This window comes from Silurus meridionalis, chromosome 19 (genome assembly GCF_014805685.1).
Source record: "Silurus meridionalis isolate SWU-2019-XX chromosome 19, ASM1480568v1, whole genome shotgun sequence".
Taxonomy (NCBI): domain Eukaryota; kingdom Metazoa; phylum Chordata; class Actinopteri; order Siluriformes; family Siluridae; genus Silurus; species Silurus meridionalis.
The window spans coordinates 17,375,694-17,403,353 of NC_060902.1; the positions used below are offsets into that span (position 1 = coordinate 17,375,694).

A 27,660-nucleotide genomic window follows, 5' to 3' on the forward strand; every position below is an offset into this window, starting at 1 on the left:
TTCACCTCCAACGTGAGTCATTTTGTTAACTAAATATAACTATAATAGTTATTTCTTATAGAAACACTAAATAGTGATACATGGAAAATTAAACTCAATTAATTATTGAATAGGGATTTTTGTGATAAGACATTTAAGAAGCTCAGAGCAGTGTGCAGCTAAAAATAAGCCCTTTTAGACATTTATTATTATTATTATTATTATTATTATTATTATTATTATTATTATTATTATTAAACTAGTATTTTTTTACTAGTTTTACATTTTAAATGAAATTATTTTGCTATTTAAAAAAACTCAGAAACAAGAAAAACAGTAAAAAAATACAAACAAAGATTTAATGATCTTATGGCTTATAAGGTTTTTATAGATTATTGTACCCTAAAATTTGCTTTATTCAAGATTTGTTTACTTGCTAAGATTAATATGTTCTGCTCATGTTTTACAGTGCATATATTTTCTTAGACTGTAAAAAAATGTAATTAATATATATATATATATATATATATATATATATATATATATATATATATATATATATATATATATATATATATATATATATATATATATGTGTGTGTGTGTGTGTGTGTGTGTGTGTGTGTGTGTGTGTGTAGATGTTCCTCAGCCCCTACTACATGTGTCTCCTGGAGTTATCACACAGAGAGGATCAGTGCAGCTTCACTGTGCTGCTCCACACAATGTTAAAGTGTCTCAGTGTTTTTTTTACCCAGAGAAAAACAGAACAAATCTAAAACTCTCTCCATCATGTCGACTCTCAGTTACTGGTTCTGAACTGATCATGTGGACACGACGCAGGTCTCCTGGAACATTTAATATTATATGTTACTACACTGTGAATAAATCAGGAATTTCTTCTCCTTCTCCTCACTCTCTCGCAGCTCCAGTCACAGTGCAGAGTAAGTTCTACACTACAGTTGATGTTTGTATAAAATCCTGTTTATATTTCACATGTAACATTATTTACACTACATACATGTCTTTATTAATTACCCTCTTTCTGTACTCTTATTTAATTATACATTTATATTTGATCTTTTTTCCCTTTCTCTGCAGGTCAGAAACCAAAACTAAGTGTCAGTTATGATCATCAGTCTGATGAATTGAGATTTATATGTGAAATACCAGAGTCAGAATCAGTAACTGCTGGTTTTAGGTGTAATCTCTACACTGGAGAAAATCCTCAGCCTTTCCTAATACAAACAGCTCAAAAGAGAAACTCTGGGAAGAAGAAGGTGTGTATGTTTACAGCACAGAGAAATGATGTGTTTCATCGTCTACAGTCAGTAAAGAGTCGTGAAATGAGCTGTGATTATTCACTGATCTCTGATCTCACTGCTCGCTCTCTAATGAGTGATAAATACAGTCTGATACGTAAGTTATACATGTATAAAATATGTCTCAGTGTAAAGTTTCTTTACTTTATAACTATAAATTATTCAAAAATACATTTTATTTATTTATTTTGTCAGATTACTTTACTACAACAACCACCACCACAACAACAACAACAACAATCGCAACAGTAACAAACACACCACCACCACCCCCATCTCCCTCCACTGTGAAAGAGAAAACCAGTGCTGGTGAGTAAGTCAGATTTAATGCACTACATTAGAATGTTGTGGTGTTTATTGTGTTTGTATTGTTTCTGTACTGTAACATCAGCATCCATCACTACAGAGACTCCTACAGCAGCTCCGTTTATTCCTCCATCTCCCTCTGTTTACTCATTTACAATAATAAATGCCTTTTATTATAATATTGTGTACTTTTCTTTCTTGTTTCTTCAGATCTTTCAACTCACCCACACGCCACAAGATACACAACCACTAGTAAGTTTATTGTGTAGTAGTTCTGACCATGAGACATTATATACATTAACATTTTACACATTGTAATGTAACAGTTACAGCAAATCATTTAAGTTCATACACACACACACACACACACACACACACACAGTACTGTATAGGGCTGGAATAATGTTTTATCACCAACATTATGAGAATGTTGAAGACCTCTGTTCACACTCCTTCTCCTCACTCTCTCTGAGCTCCAGTCACAGTGCTGATTACGCTCTACACTACATCTACACATATACAACATCATCTCTATTACTGACTGCTTTAACTGAATTTATAATAAATTTAATGTATTTTCATTACTTATTTTTAAAAGTGAATCTTTGCATTTCAGATTTGTCTCCTGAACAAACACAGCCGTCTGTCCGTCCAGAGAAATCCACTGCAGGTCAGACATTCACACACATTAAGTAGTTTAGTGTTAATATTGATTAGATTTAAGTAACAAATTTCTTTTCTTAACAATTTGCCAGATCCCTTTAATTGAATGACCTTTTAACATTTTACATTTTAGAATGTAACATTTTCTTGGTTGCTACGTGTCTTTAAATGTTATTTAAAACCCAAGAAAACCCTCATGTTCATGTTCGCACTTCAGTATATAAAAAAAACTGACGTATTTAAGGATTCAAAATTTACCCAGATAACAAAACATTTTTGTAGAATTCTTCTGAACAAAATTGATATTTGTAGTAACGTTAATGTGAATGTTCTTACAACTGAAAATGCTGCATCAAGAAACATTTATAAACTTCACATAAAACTTCATTAAACTTCTTCAGATCCTGACATATAAATGGCAAAAACACTAGCAATCTTATATTAATAAATAAAATTGTAATTGTTGACATGTTACACTTGCATAAGAAAAAAACTCAATTATAGTAACTTCATCATAGTAACAGTAACTGCACTACATCACACCACCATGTTACTTACAATCTCACAGTTTTACTGTAAGAGCGCTGAGTCGGGGAATATTTACGATCTAATTATCCAATAAATCATTTATTTTCAGGGTCATTGTTTATGGTAATAACAGTATCCGGTGTCTGTGTTTTTCTGGCTGGACTGATGATCATCTGTCTCTGCATGTGTATCAGTAAGTCTTTAACTTCATGTTTAAACACAGACTCATTGTGTTGAATTAATTGTGTTCATAATTCTGTGTTTTTGTTGTTCAGGGAAACAGAGGACTGAGAGGTTAGAAATGTATTCTATTTAAATTAACACTGTTTTATTAAATCCTGATATTAATAAATCTAAGTGTCTAATAGTCGTGTTTATCTGTGTGGATTCTTTTAACAACAGACACAAACTGAACATGAGCCACTGTGGTCACGGTACGTTTATCACTTTCTTACTTAATTTTACACTCAGTTATAATCATATCTATGCATATCTTTTATTTTTGCATTAAATGGCAAAGAAGAACGTGTATATATACAGTGTGTGTGTGTGTGTGTGTGTGTGTGTGTGTGTGTGTGTGTGTGTGTGTGTGTGTGTGTGTGGTTCCACAGCAGACAGTGATGAGGTTTACACAGAGGTGATGTACACATTCTCCCCTCAGCACCTTTAAGACGAAACTCAGCTGGTTTCAGCTTCTTCTGAATGATGGACACTGAACAGGAGAAATGATCTCTATAATTAATCTGATTATTATTGACTTCTCATCACTGTCCCACTTTTAATAAACACTCGATATCATGTAAATCTCCAGTGAGTGTTATCATGAAGTGTTCAAACTATTTTCTAAAAACCTGTTGTGTGAATCATTTTAATACTGAATTTTACTATAACATTCATTACTGTTATCATTATTATTACTTTTAATGCAAAATTTAAGTATATCACATACAAATATGTATCATAATTTCTGCATGCAATCTACCAATAAATAAAATAAACATTTCCTTTTCATAAATTCTGCATATCCTCATTTAAAGAAGGTTTATTTAAATAATTTAGAAATAATGATGGCATTAAATAAAACTTGTTGTTCCTGCGCTGAAGAAATTTTATTAAAGTTCATCTCAAATCCTGTCAAACAGAAAATTAAATAAATAAATAAAATTAAAGCAGCATTTTGCATTTAGACTCATAATCCATGGCAGGATGAATGAATGAATACATTAAGTTCTGATATTAAATATTTATTTGAGTGGAGACTGGAGGTGGTACAGTGATGATACAGAGTGAATTTAACTACTAAAGGAACATTTCCAGTTTCTCAGCGTGTCGTCGGTTTTCTCAGAAGTCAATCAACACTGAATCACCATATAAACAGCTGCTCAAACAAACTGCCAGAACTGAAGGGAAATGATCATGTTTTCAAATAAATTAAACACATTAAAGCTCTTTATTCATCAAGACTTTATTCATTCCACTGCACCTGTGTGAAATTGGCTTGTGTTTGTGTGACAGAAATCAGACTGAATTATTACACATTACCCGTCAGTTTGACTCCTGTTCATCCATAGCTTATTCTTGACCAGAACCAGACTGCACATATACAATATATAAGAAAACCATATCTTTATGCAGTCAACATCCACGTACATGTTGCGCAGTAATAATTCTGCATTTATTTTATTATATTGCATCATGTTCTTACACTGATCTGTACTACAGTATGTGTGTATGGGGTTTGAATTAGTGTGTGAAGTTCTGTAAACTTGAAACTGCAGTGTAGAGATGGGTGTTCTGTTAGACACTAGACTAAGTGGTTTTCCTGTGGCTAAAATATTTAGTTTCCACATTCTGTTGTTTTGAGCAGAGAGTTTCGATGCGTTCATTTCATCCAGTGGCTGTGAAATGGTGCTGCTCGTCCTCCTGTTCTTCTTCCATCTGATTCTGGACATTAACTCCCAAAGTGAGTCGTTATTGTGATACTGTGCTATTAGTCATTTTCTCCAATAGATGCTTATAATGTAACTGTGTGTGTGTGTGTGTGTGTGTGTGTGTGTGTGTGTGTGTGTGTAGCCCTGGGTGCGTGTGTCTCCTGGAGTTATCACACAGAGAGAATCAGTGCAGCTTCACTGTGCTGCTCCACACAATGTTAAAGTGTATCAGTGTTATTTCTACCCAGAGAAAAACAGAACAAATCTAAAACTCTCTCCATCATGTCGACTCTCAGTTACTGGTTCTGAACTGATCATGTGGACACGACGCAGGTCTCCTGGAACATTTAATATTATATGTTACTACACTGTGAATAAATCAGGAATTTCTTCTCCTTCTCCTCACTCTCTCCCAGCTCCAGTCACAGTGCAGAGTAAGTTCTACATTACAGTTAATGTTTGTATAAAATCCTGTTTATATTTCACATATAACATTATTTACACTACATACATGTCTTTATTAATTACCCTCTTTCTGTACTCTGTTATTTATTTATACATTTATATTTGATCTTTTCTTTATTTCTCTGCAGGTCAGAAACCAAAACTAAGTGTCAGTTATAATCATCAGTCTGATAAATTGAGATTTATATGTGAAATACCAGAGTCAGAATCAGTAACTGCTGGTTTTAGGTGTAATCTCTACACTGGAGAAAATCCTCAGCCTTTTCCAATACAAACATCTCCTTACAAAAAGAGAAACTCTGGGCAGAAGGTGTGTGATTTTACAGCACAGAGAAATGATGTGTTTCATCGTCTACAGTCAGTAAAGAGTCGTGAAATGAGCTGTGATTATTCACTGATCTCTGATCTCACTGCTCGCTCTCTAATGAGTGATAAATACAGTCTGATACGTAAGTTACATTCAATCACATGATCTTCATTTTGTACATTTTAATTGTAATTAAACTTATTTACATTTATTCTTCATCAGGTTTCTTTTCTTCACCAACACAGCCGTCCATCACTACTGAGAAATCTACTGCATGTGAGTTCAGTTTATTTTATTCGCTGCTGTTTTTTTCTGTTACACTTTTTAATAAATGTAGTTAAACGTCGTCAAATGATTCTGGGTTTCACGTGCATTTATATGATTACAGATTAAAGTGTTCCTGGGGATTTTAAATGAAGGCAAATTGAATGTTTTTGTGCAAATTTTAAAGGAAAAAAACGCAATGGTTCTTGAAAAAGAACAAAAAGAATACAGAAATTTTTCGGCCTGACTTTCCTCATACTTCTTTTGAAAACTCAGTTGGATAAAGATGCAGTTTGCGAGCTCTGACTTGTGCTCTCCTGACCAGCCAATCAAAAGATATAACACTGCTGCTAGATGGCCCTGGTGTCATCATTTAGAAATCTGATGGGTAAAGCAGAAGTTTATTTAATATGTATTTTATGCTACAGGTGTCCACATTGTTGATTTTGAAGGCTTTTTTAACTTTTATATCTGTTATGCTTTTCTAGATTTGACTTTCACCCCATTGTGTTTTTACATATGGAAAAGTGTCAGAGCAGCGAGATGACTGTCAGATTATATACAAGTCATTGTCCTTTGACATTGTCCGGGACTGTGTGATTTGTGTGTTGTTGTAGATGTTTCTCAGTCCTGGGTACTGGAGAATTCTGTTCTTACTCCTTCTCCTTGTTTTCTCTCAACTGCAGTCACAGTGCTGAGTACGCTGCACATTTAATTACATTTATAAAATAACTTATGACATTTTTATGAATCATTTTAATCTTATTGCATTTCAGATTTGTCTCCTGAAACATCACAGTCGTCCATTACTCCAGAGAAACCCTCTGCAGGTCAGTGTATTAAGTGTGCTGTGTATTATGTGTTTGTGTTGTTCAATTTACTTTGTCATTTGTTCTGCTGTAAGAAATACAATACATTTTTTTCCGGATCCTACTAAATGTACATCTGTAAAATCATTACAAACTAAAATTCACAAAAATGTCACATCTGTAAGTACCTCATAATAATTTATAATTTATGTGTGGATTCTGTTGTAACAGATGAAAAGTGACCACGGCCCGCTGTGATCAGGGTAGGTATCATTTGCGTTCAATTGGTCATGATTAGTTATCAGTGTTCACGGTCACAGTGATGCAGTGATGTAACTGAAAGATAATTGAAAGTTACCATATAATCAGATCGCTTGCAAAATAAAAGCAAGAAGGAAGTTCTCCATCTCCAGCAGGTCTGATTCCACCAAACCCCTTCACAACACAGCATGATCAAACCTGTACTTCATGCCACTGACACGTGCTTCCCTTTACACACAATGTGAATTTTCAGACCCGGTAGAGATGTGAAGTTGGAGTCTAAAAAAACTCTGGTAAGTAGAGTTTTGCTCTCAGTCGGTGTGTTGCTGGTTTGTGGTTACGGTTTTAAAAGAGCAGCTTTTCTGGGGTTCTTTTTTGGCTTCATTTCTGCTGCACCTTCAGGCTTTTCTCTGCAGACTGATGTAATGTGATTAGAATCACACTGCTAATGATGGACATCTTGTTTTGTTTAAACAGGACAATGTGAATTACACGTATCGCACCGTCGCTGACACACAAGTGACCACGATAGACAATGATGCCATGTACATCCTGCTGCAGATACACTGATGTACATCACACTTTACTGAACATTAATACTTATCTCATCTCTCATCCGCATGTCTTTTTGCCTCGACACATCATTTAATTTAATATCTTGCTTCTGGATTTGAAATAAATTGACTTGGCTTGTTGCTATGACACTGAGTGAAGCTCAGGGCAGAACTCAGTCACAGAGCTGTGAAAGGAGCTGATGGTTATTTACTGTGTCATGACTAAAATACCACCTGAATCTGAAACTGGTTCAGGAAGTGCAGAAAACCATGAATCAGAAATAAACATGGGCACGATGCTAGCACTGGCCTGCTGCTGGAACTTTATAGATATGTGGTGTCTATTTAAATCTATTTGCATTTCATCTCTAGAAATACACATTAAAAATGGAGCAGTAGCGTGTATTGTCTTTTTTGTCCATTTACAATCCACACATTATAAAAAATATCTACATTTAATTCACATATTAAATTATAAACGATATTGTACCATACATCATGGGGAAATTTCGTAGCTTTAAAATACTCCAGCAGAACTTTCATTTTGACATTACAAGCTTTCTGTAAATCCAGTTTACTTAGTTATCATACACACTGGATGTGTGTACAAACTAAAATAATATAATCCAAAATCGCTCACATAAGGTTCTTGATGATTCTGCCTCCTCTCTGGGTGTGTTCCTCATATCATCTCAGAGAGTTTAAAAGTCACCACCATCACTTCTGCTCCCTCATTATGGAAACATTTTAAAATGTCATTTCGATTTTACACTCCAGACATGTTTGGAAAATATTTACAGCACTGACATCACACTGTCCAACATTGAACCCTTCAGCTAAAGTGAATTTCAGTTAAGTATTTAAAGTGTTTATGCAAATCCTGCCTTAGAAATCATGATGAAAATGTATTCTGTCTATTAAAGAGACTTGATCTTATGATTTCTGATCCTTATTTGCCTGATTGTATCTAAAAAATATATCAGGGGTGAAACAGTCTGGAACTCATTAGCCATCATGACAGAACCGCTTCAGAGAATAACTACATGGTGTGCGTGTGTAAATGAATGAATTAATGCATGGGAAGTTTTGGTTCCCTCTAGTGGATAGAATTAGTACTGAACATCGAGCTTCACCCACCATATAATACTTTATAAGTTAAAATGTGTTGTGGGAAAATAAACACGTTTAGATCTTTTGGTGAATTCCTATAAACTGTTATCACATGTTAATGTGTACAGTGTGGAGAAACGAGTCTTCTGTTAAATACAAGCCATTTTCCTGTGACTTACACAACACGCTTCTGGACTCTGTTCGTTTTAAAGCATTTCTGCGATTTTTTGAGAAATTTGTTTTAACAGATGTTTTATAAAGTATTTCATAACAATATCACGACTATTCTGTGTTTACTGACTACAGAAAGCAGTTTATTCTGATATTCAATACAGTGTGTGTAAGAGCTAGAGGGATTTATGTGTGGATATTATTATTATTATTATTAGTTATTTATTATTATTTTAGAAAATTACACATTTTTTTATTTTACTTGTAAAGTTTTAAATTTTTTAAACAAGTCATTTTTATCCAGTTTGCATTCTCAGTTTGCAATAAAGGTCTTTGCTGAACTGCTATTCTTCTCTCTGGATTTGAACATAAAACACTGCATTAAAATGGATAACATTTTTTATTATTAAATTATTATTTATTATTAAATCAAACTATTACATTTATTATTACTTATTTTTACATCACACCACATTTCACCAAATATACACAAATAACCGCTAGTTATAAAAAATATAATAATATCAGTAATAATCAGACATAAATAAAGAAATAAAGAAATAAAGAAATTAATTAATTAATTAATAAAGCGCTTCATGCAGTTATTAGACAATTCATTTTGATAATGGCGCGCGCTCTTTAAGGCCTAACGCGATCACGTGAACAGCACGCGCTTCCTGTGGTGTAACATTAATTGGTGTCCCACGAACAACGAAACGTAGTTCGCAAAAATGTACGGGGCTGCATCGGAAATAAGGACAATTCAAATAATATAATAAGTAATAAAATAAACAACTAAGACAAATACAAGACATTTAAGCTTCACAAAACATCTAGAGGAATAAACATAACATGATAACATGCCCCATCACCTAGAGACGCAGCTTCTGTCTCAATTTACATTCCAATAATGTAAACTATAACATTTCAAATGCAGTACCACCATTTCCCACTAGAGGGCAATAAAGGCTTGACTGAGCGCACCAGTCTATCTGTAACTTATGTGACTATTTATTTAATTTAAAACTTTATTCTCCCCTGTTTGTTCTCTTTAACCATGTAAAGAAATTATAAATATTGTGTTTTATGTTTTCGAAATGAAATAAAGCAGAATTTACGGACTGGTTATTATAGGGGCAGTATACAGGGTGTAATTGTTTTGATAGACCCCCATTAACATTTGACCTTCGTTTTCACTGAAATACTCACTAATTCTTTAAGAGCACACTAATGTATTGCTAATATCTCATTTATTCCATTTACTGTTCAATCCTGAAGCATTTGAGGATAAATATTAATTATTAATCGAGTCATTTTACTGTTTAAATGTGTTTTCATCTGCAAACTGGTGAACAGTAAAAGACCTGACTAATACAGCAAACCTGATATTCTGATGAAGATTTGTTATGACTAAAGTCAGTCAAATAATAATAATAATAATAATAATAATAATAATAATAATAATGGAAAAGGACAATTTTACTGAATTAAACTTTTAATTTGAAATATAAGTGATGAGTCTTGACTAGAAGACATGCCGCTATAAATCTCACTATAAAACAGTGGAAATGCTCCGAGAAAATCTGAAGCAAATCTGAACTTTTCCATAAACTTAAATTTAAAAGGCTCAAGGGTACAAACGACTTTCCATAAGTCTCAGTTAAAATGAAATAACTGTAATGAAGCATGAACATCTTTGGGAAACGTTTCATACTTCTTACTTTCCCGCTATCAGACACTTCCTGTCTTCATCACCGCGCATGCTCTTTTATGGTAAACCGCGATCACGTGACCAGCACGCACTTCCTGTGGTGTAACTTTAATTGATGCCCCAGCAACAACATCAAAAGCCCCCATGCCTTTAAAATAGCGATGGTTTGGAAATGAAGGCAATTTCAATCAAAGACAGGGAAAATATTATAAAATTATTTCTACAAAACATCAGGAAATTAAACCGAACATGTCCCGCCCCTAGTGACGCAGCTGCATCTTTTTGTGACAGACACAAACTGAACATGAGCCACTGTGGTCACGGTACGTTTATCACTTTCTTACTTAATTTTACACTCGGTTATAATCATATCTATGCATATCTTTTATTTTTGCATTAAATGTTAAAGTGAAATCTGTGTGTGTGTGTGTGTGTGTGTGTGTGTGTGTGTGTGTGTGTGTGTGTGTGTGTGGTTCCACAGCAGACAGTGATGAGGTTTACACAGAGGTGATGTACACATTCTCCCCTCAGCAGCTTTAAGATGAAACCCAGCTGGTTTCAGCTTCTTCTGAATGATGGACACTGAACAGAAGAAATGATCTCTATAATTAATCTGATTATTATTGACTGCTCATCACTGTCCCACTTTTAATAAACACTCCATATCATGTAAATCTCCAGTGAGTGTTATCATGAAGTGTTCAAACTATTTCTAAAAATCTTTTGTGTGAATCATTTTAATACTGAATTTGTACAATGTTGAGGCGGTACAGTGATCATGTGGAGTGAATTTAACTATTAAAGGAAAATTTATTTGAAAACAGTTTCTCAGTGTGTCAGTTTTCTCAGAAGTCAATCAACATTGAATCACTATATTAACACCTGCTCAAAGAAACTTCCAGAAATGAAGGGAAATTATTTTGTTTTCTAATAAATTTAAAACACGTTAAAGTTCTTTAGTCATCGAGACTTTGTTCATTCCACTCAGTTATTGTTACTGAACTCTTTATATTCCTCACTGGCACTGACTGGACCTGTGCAAAGTTGGCTTGTGCTGTGTTTTGTTGGTTTGTGTGGCAGTAATCAGACACAGATGAGAATTACAACACATTACCTGCCGGTTTGCCTCCTTCTTATTCATATCTTAATCTGGACCAGACCTCCACTATCATAGTACTGCAATTAGAAATGTTAAATACACATGAACAAGACACAAGATAATACATTTCCATGTGATTCCAACATCCTTCATGTTGTGCAGTGACAATCTTGCACTTATTTTATTATATTGCATCACGGCCTTAGAAGACACTGTATATCATAATAAATATAATTCTATATTCTACTTTTGTTTAGTTACATGGAAACTGCAGTGCATGTTATGTGGTTTTCCTGTAGCTAAAATGTTCAGTTTCTACATTCTGGTATTTTAAGAAGAGAGTTTCGATCGTTTATTTTATTCCAGTGGCTGTGAAATGGTGGTGCTCACCTTCCTGTTCTTCTTCCATCTGATTCTGGACGTTATCTCTCAGTGAGTCGTTATTGTGGTGCTTTGAGTTGAGCGATTTGTTCTAAAAGAAGTCTTGCAAGTAACTAAAGAGGATTCTAGAGAAACTTCCGCATTTATGCACAATGATAATTATAGAGAACACAGTTTAACTTTCAGTTTGTATTAACAAGGTAGTTTGATGTGTGTGTGTGTGTGTGTGTGTGTGTGTGTGTGTGTGTGTGTGTGTCATTTTACCCAAAGAGAAACGACACAAAACTCTCTCCATCATGTTGACTCTCAGTTACTGGTTCTGAACTGATCATGTGGACACGACGCAGGTCTCCTGGAACATTTAATATTATATGTTACTACACTTTGGATAATTCTGTTCGTACTTCTTCTCCTCACTCTCTCCCAGCTCCAGTCACAGTGCTGAGTAAGTTCTGTATTTTATGTGCGTCGGCATAAAGAATATTTACAGATATTTTCTGTAAATTTTTCTTAACCTTCTTTTTGTACATGTTATACTATTATATTTATTTATTTATACATGTTCTTTATTTCTCTGCAGGTCAGAAACCAAAACTAACTGTCAATTATGATAATCAGTCTGATGAATTGAGATTTGTATGTGAAATACCAGAGTCAGAATCAGTAACTGCTGGTTTTAGGTGTAATCTCTACACTGGAGAAAATCCTCACCCTTTCCTAATACAAACATCTCAAAAGAGAAACTCTGGGAAGGAGGTGTGTGATTTTACAGCACAGAGAAATGATGTGTTTCATCGTCTACAGTCAGTAAAGAGTCGTGAAATGAGCTGTGATTATTCACTGATCTCTGATCTCACTGCTCGCTCTCTAATGAGTGATAAATACAGTCTGATACGTAAGTTACATTCAATCACATGATCTTCATTTTGTACATTTTAATTGGGTCTGAACTTTTTTACATTTATTTTTCATCAGGATTTTTTCCTTCACCAACACAGCCGTCCATCACTACTGAGAAATCTACTGCATGTGAGTTCAGTTTATTTTATTCGCTGCTGTTTAGTTCTGTTACACTTTTTGGTTCTGCACATATGAAAAATTAGTAGTGTATAGTGTATATTTTATAGTGTATAGTAATAGTGTATATTTTCTTTACTTTACATTTATAAATCATTTAAACCCCATTTTCATTTAATTTTTGTTAAGATTTCTTTACTACAACAATCAGAACAACAAGTATGACAACAACAACACCACCACCACCACCACCCCCATCTCCCTCCACTGTGAAAGAGAAAACCAGTGCTGGTGAGTAAGTCAGATTTAATGCACTACATTAGAATGTTGTGGTGTTTATTGTGTTTGTATTGTTTCTGTACTGTAACATCAGCATCCATCACTACAGAGACTCCTACAGCAGCTCCGTTTATTCCTCCATCTCCCTCTGTTTACTCATTTAAAATAATAAATGACTTTTATTATATTTATAATATCAATCATTCTTGCTTCTCCAGGTCATTCAACTTACCCACACAATAGCCCTAATTATATTATATATATATATATATGTATAAAATTGTAAATGGGGGCTATGAGGGATAGAATATTAGCGATCAAAATAAACTCTTGATTGCTATCTTTGCTAACTGACTTGTATTTAAGGTATATTCTGGTATTTAAGAAATCAGGGATTTACCCAGCTAACAAAACACATTACTTTACGCATTTCTAAACTAACTAGAACAAAATTTATATTTATAGCAACATTAATGTAAAATGTTCTTAGAACTGAAAATGTTGCATCAAGTAACATTTATACACATTACATAGAACTTCATAATACTACTACAGATCCTGACATTCTGTTCAGTCTAGGAACCAAAAATCCTTTACATCATATTCTGTAAAAAGTGGTATAACTATAAATGTCAAAAACTGTCTTACATTAATTAATAAAAATTGTAATTATTGTATAGTGAATTGTAATTATTCACTGGTGTAAGAGGAAAAAAACACTGTTATAGGAACTTCATCATAGTAACTGCACTACATCACACTATCTTACTGTTTTACTGTAAGAGCGCTGAGTTGAGGAATCTTCATTGCCACGTAATCCAACAATTTGTAAAATTATTTGTTTGTTAAAAACTTTCTGTATGATTTATTTTCAGGGTCATTGTTTATGGTAATAACAGTATCCGGTGTCTGTGTTTTTCTGGCTGGACTGATGATCATCTGTCTCTGCATGTGTATCAGTAAGTCTTTAACTTCATGTTTAAACACAGACTCATTGTGTTGAATTAATTGTGTTCATAATTCTGTGTTTTTGTTGTTCAGGGAAACAGAGGACTGAGAGGTTAGAAATTTATTGTATTTAAATTAACACTGTTTTATTAAATCCTGATTTTAATAAATCTAAGTGTCTAATAGTCGTGTTTATCTGTGTGGATTCTTTTAACAACAGACACAAACTGAACATGAGCCACTGTGGTCACGGTACGTTTATCACTTTCTTACTTAATTTTACACTCAGTTATAATCATATCTATGCATATCTGTTATTTTTGCATTAAATGTTAAAGTGAAATCTGTGTGTGTTTGTGTGTCTGTGTGTGTGTGTGTGTGTGTATATATATATATATATATGTGTGTGTGTGTGTGTGTGTGTGTGTGTGTGTGTGTGTGTGGTTCCACAGCAGACAGTGATGAGGTTTACACAGAGGTGATGTACACATTCTCCCCTCAGCACCTTTAAGATGAAACCCAGCTGGTTTCAGCTTCCTCTGAATGATGGACACTGAACAGGAGAAATGATCTCTATAATTAATCTGATTATTATTGACTGCTCATCACTGTCCCACTTTTAATAAACACTCCATATCATGTAAATCTCCAGTGAGTGTAATCATGAAGTGTTCAAACTATTTCCTAAAAAATCTTTTGTGTGAATCATTTTAATACTGAATTTGTACAATGTTGAGGCGGTACAGTGATCATGTGGAGTGAATTTAACTATTAAAGGAAAATTTATTTGAAAACAGTTTCTCAGTGTGTCAGTTTTCTCAGAAGTCAATCAACATTGAATCACTATATTAACACCTGCTCAAAGAAACTTCCAGAAATGAAGGGAAATTATTTTGTTTTCTAATAAATTTAAAACACGTTAAAGTTCTTTAGTCATCGAGACTTTGTTCATTCCACTCAGTTATTGTTACTGAACTCTTTATATTCCTCACTGGCACTGACTGGACCTATGCAAAGTTGGCTTGTGCTGTGTTTTGTTGGTTTGTGTGGCAGTAATCAGACACAGATGAGAATTACAACACATTACCTGCCGGTTTGCCTCCTTCTTATTCATATCTTAATCTGGACCAGACCTCCACTATCATAGTACTGCATGTAGAAATGTTAAATACACATGAACAAGACACAAGATAATACATTTCCATGTGATTCCAACATCCTTCATGTTGTGCAGTGACAATCTTGCACTTATTTTATTATATTGCATCACGGCCTTAGAAGACACTGTATATCATAATAAATATAATTCTATATTCTACTTTTGTTTAGTTACATGGAAACTGCAGTGCATGTTATGTGGTTTTCCTGTAGCTAAAATGTTCAGTTTCTACATTCTGGTATTTTAAGAAGAGAGTTTCGATGCGTTTATTTATTCCAGTGGCTGTGAAATGGTGGTGCTCACCTTCCTGTTCTTCTTCCATCTGATTCTGGACGTTATCTCTCAGTGAGTCGTTATTGTGGTGCTGTGAGTTGAGCGATTTGTTCTAAAAGAAGTCTTGCAAGTAATTAAAGAGGATTCTAGAGAAACTTCCGCATTTCTGCACAATGATAATTATAGAGAACACAGTTTAACTTTCAGTGTGTATTAACAAGGTAGTTTGATGTGTGTGTGTGTGTGTGTGTGTGTGTGTGTGTGTCATTTTTACCCAAAGAGAAACGACACAAAACTCTCTCCATCATGTTGACTCTCAGTTACTGGTTCTGAACTGATCATGTGGACACGACGCAGGTCTCCTGAAACATTATATATTATTTGTTACTATGCTGTGGATAAATCAGGAGTTTATACTCCTTCTTCTTGTTCTCTTCCAGCTCCAGTCACAGTACTGAGTAAGTTCTACATTACAGTTTATGTCTGTTTTGAGAACTTTTCTGAATTTACACATTTATTATCACAACATGAATGTATGTAATAGTTATTAATAGTTCTTTGTATGTGGATTTCTCAACAGTAATAGATACAGGTCAGTTTTCTCGTGAAAGAATCTTCCTAATTAAGTTTTTGGACTTTCATATTATAAGTTTGTCTCCTTAAGGATGGTTTAAGTAGAAAAAAAATACATTTTGTATGCCAGTGCTGTAGTCATGTAAAAGGCTACATACATATACACATATATATACATATATATATATATATATATATATATATATATATATATATATATATATACACACACACACACACACACACACACACACACACACACACACACACACACACACACATTTTAGCTCAGTCCCACGGCATTTTGTGATATAGTCACGAAATGTAATCTATTGATATTCTGCCTTATTTTCTAATAAAAGGGGAAAAAAGATTTCCTTTAGCATATCTGTCAGCATTACCCATGATCCTCTGCCTCCATTGCTGTGGAGTGCTGAGTGACACGAAAAAGTGTCCATGAACACAATAAATTTTGTGACAGTATCACGAAATGCCGTGAGACTGTGTTGGACTTTTAGAAAAACAAATGTACAGTATAAGTGAATTTTTAAAAATCCTGTGTATCTACATTCAGGGAAAGAATTACAACAGCATTTAGTGACAAACAGCAAACAAAACAATGTGCTGATAATAATATAATTAAAATGTTCCTTTGTAAAGGATCATTGCTTATGATACTGTCAGTCTCCGGTTAACTAATGGAGTTAATATTAAACATTTTTTTTTCTCAGGGAAGCAGAAGAGTGAGAGGTTAGAAATGTATAGTGGATTCTTTTTTAACAGACATAAACTGAACATAAGTCGCTGTGATCACGGTACGTTTATCAATTTCTTAGCTAGTTTTACATTCTTTTATACCCATATGTTTTGCAGATCTATGCATGTCTTTTTATATTTGTACCAAATGTTAAAGTGGAATGTGTTTTGTGTGTGTGTGTGTGTGTGTGTGTGTGTGTGTGGTTCCACAGCAGACAGTGATGAGGTTTACACAGAGGTGATGTACACATTCTCCCCTCAGCAGCTTTAAGATGAAACCCAGCTGGTTTCAGCTTCCTCTGAATGATGGACACTGAACAGGAGAAATGATCTCTATAATTAATCTGATTATTATTGACTGCTCATCACTGTCCCACTTTTAATAAACACTCCATATCATGTAAATCTCCAGTGAGTGTAATCATGATTATGTTATCATAAGAAAATTTGCAGTGTGAATCATTTCACTGTTCTATTTTACCATTTCATGCTTTATTGTTATTATTATTAGAGGTTATCACCATAGAGGAGCAAGTGGACGGTCCTTACACTCCAATACTATCTGTTGGAACTGGCCTTCACTCTCTGTTTGGACCGTGCCCTGTTCCAATTGCTCCATCACATGAAATATACTAATGTACGGATCACTCTGTGGAATCTGGCACTTCTGCCATTAAAATTTGAGGTGGTCCACAGACCAGGGGTACAGATGGCCGTGGCAAGTTTCCTCTCACGCCGGGTGGGAGGGGGAGTCATTTGCAGGCCGGATGGTGGTGGGGGTATGTGGCATATCTATGTGGAATACCTATGTGGCATGTGTGGAGTACCATATTATAGCTCTTAAAAAACTGCCAGAACTAAAGGAAAATTGTTTTCTAATGAATTAAACAAACACTTTAAAGCTCTTTAGTCATCAAGACTTTCATTCCACTATTTATTATAACTAGTAAAGTGGCAGTAATCAGACACTGATGAAAATTATTACACATTACCTGCTGGTTTGCCTCCTTTTCATCCAGAACTCATTAATCTTGTTCCCAGCAGCACAGTATCTTTTTGCATCTCGTCTATGTGGTGTACGATTCTTCCTAAACTCTATGCATGAATGATTTTGCACTATATTATTATATTGCATGAAGGTCTTACAGAACACTGAACTACACAATTTATGTATAAGGTCAAAATTAGTGTAAGAAGTTCTGTTTTATTTTGTTGGAAAGTGCAGGGCAGAGATGGGGTCCTTTTAGACACTAGACCATGTAGTTTTCCTGTGGTTAAGATGTTCAGCTTCTACATGGTTATTTTGAGGAGATATGGTCTCAATGCTTTCAATTTTATCTAGTGGCTGTGAACACCTTAAATCTCTTTAGCCATGAAGATTTCACTCATTCAGCTCAGTCTGTTACTCTCTGTATGTTCCACTCTGCCATGGAAAGATGAAGTACAGTACTTATTATATTCAGTTGACTTGTAAAGTGTGTATGTGTTGTATCTGGTCTGTGTGCAGTGCACTTATATATAGTCAGTACCTGCTGGTTTTAGGTGTAGAAAATCCTCAGCCTTATTTAATACAAACAGCTCAGAAGAGAAACTCTGGGAATGTGAATTTTAAAGCACATGAAATTAAATGATTTGTTTAATTGTCTGCAGTCAGTAAAGAGTCGTGAAGTGAGATGTGATTATTTACTGATCTCTGACCAGACTTCTTCCTTTATGAGTGATAAATACAGTCTGATAAGTAAATTACATTCAATCACATGATCTTAATTTAGGAGAAAATCTGTCTCAAAGGGTTTGAGTCCCGTCTCAAAAGAGGGTTTGAACAACGATTATGTGTGTTCAGGATATTTTAATGGACCCCTTATCGCACCGTCGCTGACACACAAGTGACCACGATAGACAATGATGCCATGTACATCCTGCTGCAGATACACTGATGTACATCACACTTTACTGAACATTAATACTATCTAATCTCTAATCCGCATGTCTTTTATGCCTCGACACATCATTTAATTGAATATCTTGCTTTTGGATTTGAAATAAATTGACTTGGCTTGTTGCTATGACACTGAGTGAAGCTCAGGGCAGAACTCAGTCACAGAGCTGTGAAAGGAGCTGATGGTTATTTACTGTGTCATGACTAAAATACCACCTGAGTTCAGGAAGTGGAGAAGAGTGTTAAATAAACATGGGCACTATGCTAGCACTGGCCTGCTTCAATCAACTGGCATTTAGAAATTATTTGGTGTCTATTTAAATCTATTTGCATTTCTTTAGAAATAAACATTAAATAGAGAAGTAGCGTGTATTGTCATTTATTAAAGAGACTTGATCTTATGATTTCTGATGCTTATTTGCCTGATTGTATCTAAAAATCAGGATTTTTAATATAAAAATCTGGTCAGTTTGCTCCAGTTTTTCTTTATCAGGGTAAAACTACAGTCTGAAACTCATTAGCCATCGTGACAGAACAGCATTCGAGAATAACCAGAATATCATCCAGGGCTGATGGTCAGGAGCAACAGGTTTCATTTCTCCTCATACTAACATATGCTCTGGTCCTCTAATCTGATTGGCTGAGTGATGTTTAAGCGTGCCACTATTTCCCAGGAGCATGCTGCCACTGTGTGTATCACTTCATTAAATTCACCACATTAAATTTCTCTTCCTAGTTTAAAAGCGTTCATATTGTAGAGTTAATGACATCATCAAAAGAACATGACAACTAATATTTTTCAGGATAATTTTTTTTCTGACAGCCAAAGATGAAAATAAGTTTAATGTGACTGTAAAATTAGGTGACATTTAGTCTTTTTGTGCTTAACAACACTAGGATTTAATACTATATAATAATATTTCTACTGATTGTACTGGTTATTAATTACAGTAGCACACAGATGAGGGTCTGCAGTGAATTTTATTCTCAGAGCAAACTGGTTCCAATACACAATGAACGAAAATGATCAATCTAGAATTTTTATTTAATCCAAACATGTTATAATTTTTGTCCCGCATGAAAACCAGGATGAGATGCTGTTGGTGTTTACGGAATGTTACTACTGAAGATGGATGAACTCGTTGGCTCCCTCTGGTGGTTTAAATAAGTTCTGCTCTAAGTTTTCTTTATAAATAGAGACTGGAGGTGGCGCTGTGATGTGAAACTGAAGTTCAGTCACAAGACACAAGAAAATACTGCAGAAACTTTAAACATTGTAGAAAATGATAAATGTGTACAGAACTAAAGAAACATGTTCATGTCCTTTTTCTTAGTTATGTTTAAAGTTCTCAGAAGTGAGTGTGTGAATCAGACAGTAGGTCAGATTTGGGTGTTAAACACTAGACTGTGGTTCTCCTGTGGTTTACTTGAGCTGCTTCCTGATTCATTTTCTTTTGAGACAAAAGTTATGATGCTTTCAGTTCATCCAGTGGCTGTGAAATGGCACTGCTGGTCCTCCTGCTGTTCTTCCATCTGATTCTGGACATTTACTCTCAAAGTAAGTTGTTATTGTGGTGCTGTGAGAGGAGAGATTTATTATTTTAAATGTTTAAAAAGTAACTTTACAGATTTTTAGAAATATTATGCAATTATATATAAATGATAATAAAGAAAGCAGTTCTGTTCAGTAGGTGTAGTAACTACATGGTGTGTGTGTGTGTGTGTGTGTGTGTGTGTGTGTGTGTGTGTGTACTTGTAGGTCTTCCTCAGCCCCGGCTACATGTGTCTCCTGAAGTTATCACACAGGGAGGATCAGTGCAGCTTCACTGTGATGCTCCACACTTTAAAGTGTCTCAGTGTTTTTTCTACCCAGAGAGAGACAGAACAAATATAAAACTCTCTCCATCATGTCGACTCTCAGTTACTGGTTCTGAACTGATCATGTGGACACGACGCAGGTCTCCTGGAACATTTAATATTATATGTTACTACACTGTGAATAAATCTGTTCGTACTCCTTCTCCTCACTCTCTCCCAGCTCCAGTCACAGTGCTGAGTAAGTTCTGTATTTTATGTGCATCTGCATAAAGAATATTTACAGATATTTTACAGTTGAATTTATGAATACAACATAAATGTCTGTAATATTTCTAAACGTTCTTTTTGTACATGTTATACTATTATATTTATTTATTTATACATGTTCTTTATTTCTCTGCAGGTCAGAAACCAAAACTAAGTGTTGTTTATGATCATCAGTCTGATGAATTGAGATTTGTATGTGAAATACCAGAGTCAGAATCAGTAACTGCTGGTTTTAGGTGTAATCTCTACACTGGAGAAAATCCTCACCCTTTCCTAAACCAAACATCTCAAAAGAGAAACTCTGGGAAGAAGGTGTGTGTGTTTATAGCACAGAGAAATGATGTGTTTCATCGTCTACAGTCAGTAAAGAGTCGTGAAATGAGCTGTGATTATTCACTGATCTCTGATCTCACTGCTCGCTCTCTAATGAGTGATAAATACAGTCTGATACGTAAGTTATACATGTATAAAATATGTCTCAGTGTATAGTTTCTTTACTTTATAACTATAAATTATTTAAAAATACATTTTATTTATTTATTTTGTCAGATTACTTTACTACAACAACCACCACCACAACAACAACAACAACAATCACAACAGTAACAAACACAACACCACCACCACCACCACCATCTCCCTCCACTGTGAAAGAGAAAACCAGTGCTGGTGAGTAAGTCAGATATAATGCACTACATTAGAATGTTGTGGTGTTTATTGTGTTTGTATTGTTTCTGTACTGTAACATCAGCATCCATCACTACAGAGACTCCTACAGCAGCTCCGTTTATTCCTCCATCTCCCTCTGTTTACTCATTTAAAATAATAAATGCCTTTCATTATAATATTGTGTACTTTTCTTTCTTGCTTCTTCAGATCTTTCAACTCACCCACACACCACAAGATACACAACCACTAGTAAGTTTATTGTGTAGTAGTTCTGACCATGAGACATTATATACAACATTTTAAACACAATCAGCCTTAATTTACATCTCTCACTGAAAATTACATTAATGTAACAGTTACTGCAAATCATTCAAGTTCACACACACACACACACACACACACACACACACACAGTACTGTATAGGGCTGGAATGATGTTTTATCACCAACATTATGAGAATGTTGAAGACCTCTGTTCACACTCCTTCTCCTCACTCTCTCTGAGCTCCAGTCACAGTGCTGATTACGCTCTACACTACATCTACACATATACAACATCATCTCTATTACTGACTGCTTTAACTGAATTTATTATAAATCTGATGTCTCTTCATTACTTATTTTTTTTTTTATCACTTTGCATTTCAGATTTACTTCCTGAAACAACAAAGCTGTTCATCACTCCAGAGAAATCCACTGCAGGTCAGACATTCATGTTCATTCAGTTAGACATGTTTTAATTTTACTTTTAGGTCATTTATATTGGTGTAAGTAGCAAAATCTTTCCTTTTCAAACAAACAATCAGCAGGATCCCTTTAAATTAACATCATTCTAAAACAGGAAGTCTCTCAGAGTTAAGATGGTTTGTCCATTTTTATATATAGCGATACGACAAAATTGACGATATCAATATTGATACAAAACTAAAATAGTAAAAATATTTTGATTTTAGATTTGAAATGATCGCAGTCCACAGGGTTCAGTTGTTTTGGTGTAAGAGCACGTAATTTTAAAAACAAGATTGGCCATGTCTTAATTCAAGATATTTTCAAGTTACATTGGGGTCATAGGAACGCATCTCCATTGTAAATCAGAGACTGCCTGTATATTATTAATCTCACATTTAGGAACCTACACTGTTTATTTTTAGCATTTAACATTTTCTTAATTGAGATCTGTCCTGAAATGTTCTTAAAAAAACAAGGAATCCCTCATGTTTACATTTTAGTACATAAAAAAACAGACCTGTATCTGAGGATTCAGGAATTTACTCAGTTAACAATACAAATTACTATACGCATTTCTACACATCATTATTGTTACATTTTTTAAATAATTTTTCTAGAACAAAATCTGTATTTATAGAAACATTGATGTAAATATTCTTACAATTGACAAAAATGTTATATCAAGAAAAATTCATAAAAACTATTAGAGATCCTGGCAGTCTGTAAGGTCTTTTCTTTCTTGCTTCTTCAGGACTTTCAACTCAACCAATCACCACAAGATACACAACCATTAGTAAGTTCATTGTGTAGTAGTTCTGAACATGACAAATTATATCCAACATTTAAACACAATCAGCCTTAATTTACATCTCTCACTGAAAACTACATTCATGTAACAGTTACTGCAAATCATTCAAGTTTACACACACACACACACACACACACACACACACACACACACACACACACACTGTATAGTGTTAATTTTGTCACCAGCATTATGAGAATGTCTATTAATTGATTAAAATCATATCAATCATAACCTCAGAATTCTTTCCTGTAGCCATGAGTGCCACAGTTACACCTGATCATCATAATCAAAGCCTTACCAGTACTGCTAACAGTGAGTTATTAACTCTTCAGGCACACACACACACACACACACACACACACACACACACACACACACACACACACACTTTCTGCAATACACTAAATGTTTACAGTTTTTATATAATATAAACACAATCAGGTTATTTTTAAGTTATATATTTGGTAATTTTATGTGCATTTTAATACATTCAGTATTGTAGTATTTTCCAGTGTAATTTCTGCAGATATGATGAATAATTATTGTGTATTTATAAGTTGTGTTTTTTTTGTTTTTTTACATGTATTTGCTTTTTATTTTGTTAGACTTATCCATTACTTCATCAACCGGACACAAAATTTCTCTCAGAGGTTAGTTCATTTCTTCAGCCATCACTTAAGAAATAAGAATCTTCACTTTCACGATTCCCTTTTATTGTATATTAATGGTAATTCTGTATGTTCATCTGAATTTCCTGTTTCTGATGTAGACACCACAGACTGCCCAACAATAAGTGACTAACAATCCACATTTGTTTATGACATAGCTACATATTAATAATCTGGCCATGTTTAGTCAATGAAACAGACATGCTTTTATAGTGGTAGCTCAGTGTTTACAATGTTGGACTTTGTGGAGGTTGTGAGAGCAAATCCCAGCATCACCAAACTACCACTGCTGAGCACTTGTGCAAGCCATTAACCTACAACTGATCAGTTGTATAAAAAAACGACATTATAATTCGCTATGGATAAATACATCTGGCAAACGGCAAAAATGTCATTACATTACATCAATTATATCCCTGTAACAGCATGATAGTGATTTATTCTTTACTGTACACAGCAACCAAATAAACTATAAATAATGTGATTCTTTTTCAGGATCACTGATTGTCCTTTTGCCTCCAGTCGTCGGTGTTGTACTGGCTGGACTGATGAGCATCTCGCTCTGCATGTTCATCAGTAAGACTTCAGATTCATTTTCTGGTTTCACTATTGTGTAGATAAATAGGATATTAATTGGTCTTTTTTTTCCTTTTTTAGGAAAACAGAAAGTTAAGAGGTTAGAAATGTATTGTGTTCAAATTAATAATATCAGTTTACATCCTGGATTTAACTGTCTGAAGCAACTAACGGTGTTTCTATGGCTTTAATTTCCCTCTCAGACATAATTATTTGACCAGTGATGATCAGGGTGCGTTTATCAACTTCTTTCTTGTCTAGAAAATTCCAAAATACAGTACAAACAATTTTCTATTGAGCCTGGGTAAATATTCAGTATTGATTTATTTCTTTTCCCCCAGGAGGCATGCTTTCAGTGCTGAATATGAACACAGTAAGTAGCATTCCTGTCATCATTATAGTAATCATGCATCAGCTAAAATGGATTCTTGGGTAAAAACTGATTTTTCTCCGATGTTTAGTTCAATTCAGAAGCTGCTGGACCTTATACTGTGATCAGCTCAGTACCTTTACCATCCCTGTCTTTGGGTAAATTATGCAGCACAAACTCATACACAAACACATAAATTGCTTTAAAACGCATAGATAGGTAATGTGAGAGACAAACTTACACTTATGTAACATTCTTATTCATTCTTTTATACCACATTACCAGTGTAACATTACATGTCCAACATTAAAAGCAGTATACAGATAAAAATAAATTAAATTGAAGTGTATCAAAAATAAAAGATGGGGTTTTTTTTTAATAAGGAAGTAGGGTTAAAAAAAACTGTGAAGCACGCAATGGTTTGACTGTGGTGTTAAATAAACCAAACAAAAGTTTCAAGTCAGAAAGATAATGATTATACATCAAGCAGTCGCTGGCACATGGATAAAGGGCTTTGTTACTTTGTAACCTAGCTTTCATAGTGAGAAGTCATTCAATCAGCCATTGCTGCACTTCCTAACAAGATGTGACAACAATGAGAACGCTTTTGAGTCACAGTAATCAACTGTACATTAAATGTGACAAAATACTGTGTTTTTTTCCATCAGAAAGGAAGTGACTCCACATCCATTACAAATTTCTTAAGAGTTATTCAACTGGTGTTTGTTACTCAGCTTCAACCACAACTGTGTCAACATAGTGTGAGAATAATAGTTAATGAGGGATAATGAATTATTATTGTTCCTGCATTAATCAAGTTAAGGAGTTTGCTTTGAACTGAGCCTTGAGGAACACAAGGCTTTACTTTGATTGGATAAAAGATTTCACAGGTAACATAAAAACCTGATACCAGACAATCAGACATAGAAATTGTACAAAACTACATGTACAGTCTGATCACCAATGCTCTAGTTTCATGAAAATTTTTCTCAAAAAACTCCCACATTCAAATCCCAAATTTCAGAAACCAGATGACAAATATGCAAACCATTTAAAAGATTTGTGCATTTAATTGCACTTGCATATCATTATGCTTAAACTTTCAGATGAGGGTTAAATTATAGGGTTAGGGTTGTTATAATAGCTCATTGAAGAGGGTCATGTAGCCAAAAAAACCTTTGTGAATCATTTAATATTACATACATGTTGCTATGAGATGACATTAACCTTCCAAATAATGTGAATTTTCAGACACCGGCAGAGACACAAAAGAAGATTCTAAGCAAAAAGAGGTGAGCAACAGTTTTTAATGCAAACTGGATAAAGTGTTGCACTGCTTTGGGGTTTGAATATTACAGCATTTCATTGCTTTCTTAGCAACAGTTTTACAAAACAGTCTGGTTTTATTAGACAATTGCTGACATGGGACTGTTTTGTTTGGATGCTTTCAGGACGATGTGTATCACATGTACTGCACCATCGCTGACACTCAGGTGGTCAACAAAAACAAAAATGAAGTGTACAGCCTGCTGCAGATGCACTGATGCAAATTATAGCTTTCTTTTATTGCTTTTATTTTCATGCAGTGCATGGCTTAATTTAATACTTTGCTTTGGATCTGTAAATAAAACTGACTGCTGTGTGGTCGTGTGAGAAATGCTAAGACAAAGCAGTGGTTTGGCAAGTGAGTAACTGTTGGAGGAAGTAAAGAAAGCCATGAAAAAGCACACAGACACTCAGGCCTACTCAATCTCAGAGATACAGAGAGAGATGTGAGCTTGTGTGGTCATGCTACAAACAGCAGTAGCAGCACCATTTCAGTTTCCTTAACCTCTGTTAATCTTCTTAACCATATTTCATCCGGGTAATCATGTTTAACAGTTCCTACATAATTCTAGTTTCATCAATTTCTTGTTTTTTTGTTTGTTGACTTGTGCAAAGAAACCAAAACAATGCAACATCAAAGCTGAACATTCAGTCAGACAAAAACTCTCAGCTCTCTAATTAATGACTGAACAACATAAATAGGTTAGCTAACGAGGTCCAGGCGTTCTTCATCAGCTCGCTTCCAGACTCCTCCTTCCAGTGCAAAACCTACAGCTAAGCCACGCCCACTGCTACAGCTGACTGGAGGCAGTAGTTCTGGTCCATTTATGTCATTTCTTTTACTTTTATTAAATGAAGTCTGAACATAATATTGGTCCCTGTTCGACCAATCGGTTAGAAGTTATCTAAACAGTAGAATGAGCTGATAAAATACCCGAGTTTGGATCTAATAAAAGCTCTATAAATATACATAAAGAACACAATGATATACACGGAGTGTTTTTAGCAGGTCCTGAGTCCTGAGGTCCTTTAGCAGGACTACGGTCCTGAGTCATGGTTCTGAAAGTTGTTATTTTAAAAAATACAGAAATGTGTTGTGAAATATGTTGTGCTTCTGCTTTCATTTGACTGGTTCACATAGGCACATACACACTGACTCATCCCTGTTAACAATCACATTTACATGGAAAACGCACTTTAGCACTCTGTGACACACAATTTCGATGACATCAGTGTGACAAGCACTCTCGTTTCTCCTTGTTATTTCTGTTCCTTATTACTTTTTATAAACCTTATCAGACGGTGGGAATGTAAACAGCTATGTGGTGTGTGACAAATAAAACAGTTTCATGTGCACCATCTGAAACATGACAACAAAAGTCTGGTTTAAAAAAACAAGTGACAAAGTGACATTTTCTGTGTGAACTATAACACCACAGCACATACGCTGTCCTGAAACATATTTTCATGTATTTTATATAGTTTATAATTTTTATTTATCTACTTTTTTTTTTTAACCCTTATTTCCATTCCTTTTATGCTTAAATGCCGGAGAGACATAAAAAGCATTTCACTGCATGTTGTACTCTGTATGTATGCGACAAATAAAATTAAATTTGATTTT

General features: G+C 34.5%; 1 protein-coding gene and 1 long non-coding RNA gene across 5 annotated transcripts; both read left to right on the forward strand.

The window, feature by feature from the left end:
- Positions 1-27,660, forward strand: LOC124402335 (probable serine/threonine-protein kinase DDB_G0277071). Of its 4 annotated transcripts, none has more exons than XM_046875301.1 (16): positions 12,163-12,303; positions 12,439-12,753; positions 12,834-12,887; positions 13,065-13,166; positions 21,764-21,805; positions 22,205-22,258; positions 23,037-23,078; positions 23,349-23,408; positions 23,702-23,746; positions 24,260-24,340; positions 24,422-24,440; positions 24,544-24,572; positions 24,682-24,713; positions 24,802-24,868; positions 25,962-26,002; positions 26,162-27,660. In XM_046875301.1, exons 1-16 carry the CDS (start codon positions 12,189-12,191, stop codon positions 26,252-26,254), a joined length of 1,191 nt encoding a protein of 396 aa, XP_046731257.1. In that variant the 5' UTR covers positions 12,163-12,188; the 3' UTR covers positions 26,255-27,660. The 4 variants fall into 4 exon arrangements, with proteins under 4 accessions (XP_046731259.1, XP_046731257.1, XP_046731258.1 ...); XM_046875300.1 differs by lacking the exons at positions 12,163-12,303; positions 12,439-12,753; positions 12,834-12,887; positions 13,065-13,166 and adding exons at positions 20,106-20,360; positions 20,562-20,858; positions 21,024-21,338; positions 21,437-21,556; XM_046875303.1 differs by lacking the exons at positions 12,163-12,303; positions 12,439-12,753; positions 12,834-12,887; positions 13,065-13,166; positions 21,764-21,805 and adding exons at positions 1-12; positions 618-920; positions 1,078-1,395; positions 1,494-1,607.
- On the forward strand, positions 15,822-17,692 carry LOC124402336. The gene is made up of 3 exons (XR_006928697.1): positions 15,822-15,992; positions 16,839-16,922; positions 17,076-17,692. It is a non-coding gene; the product is annotated as an uncharacterized LOC124402336 (long non-coding RNA).

Excerpts from the sequence above, each read along its gene's own strand:
- LOC124402335 (XM_046875300.1), top strand. The coding sequence starts at position 20,303 with ATGGCACTGCTGGTCCTCCTGCTGTTCTTCCATCTGATTCTGGACATT. Across the intron at positions 23,079-23,348 it reads CACAAGATACACAACCATTA|CCATGAGTGCCACAGTTACA; the intron begins GTAAGTTCATTG and ends TCTTTCCTGTAG. Across the intron at positions 24,714-24,801 it reads CAGTGCTGAATATGAACACA|TTCAATTCAGAAGCTGCTGG; the intron begins GTAAGTAGCATT and ends TCCGATGTTTAG.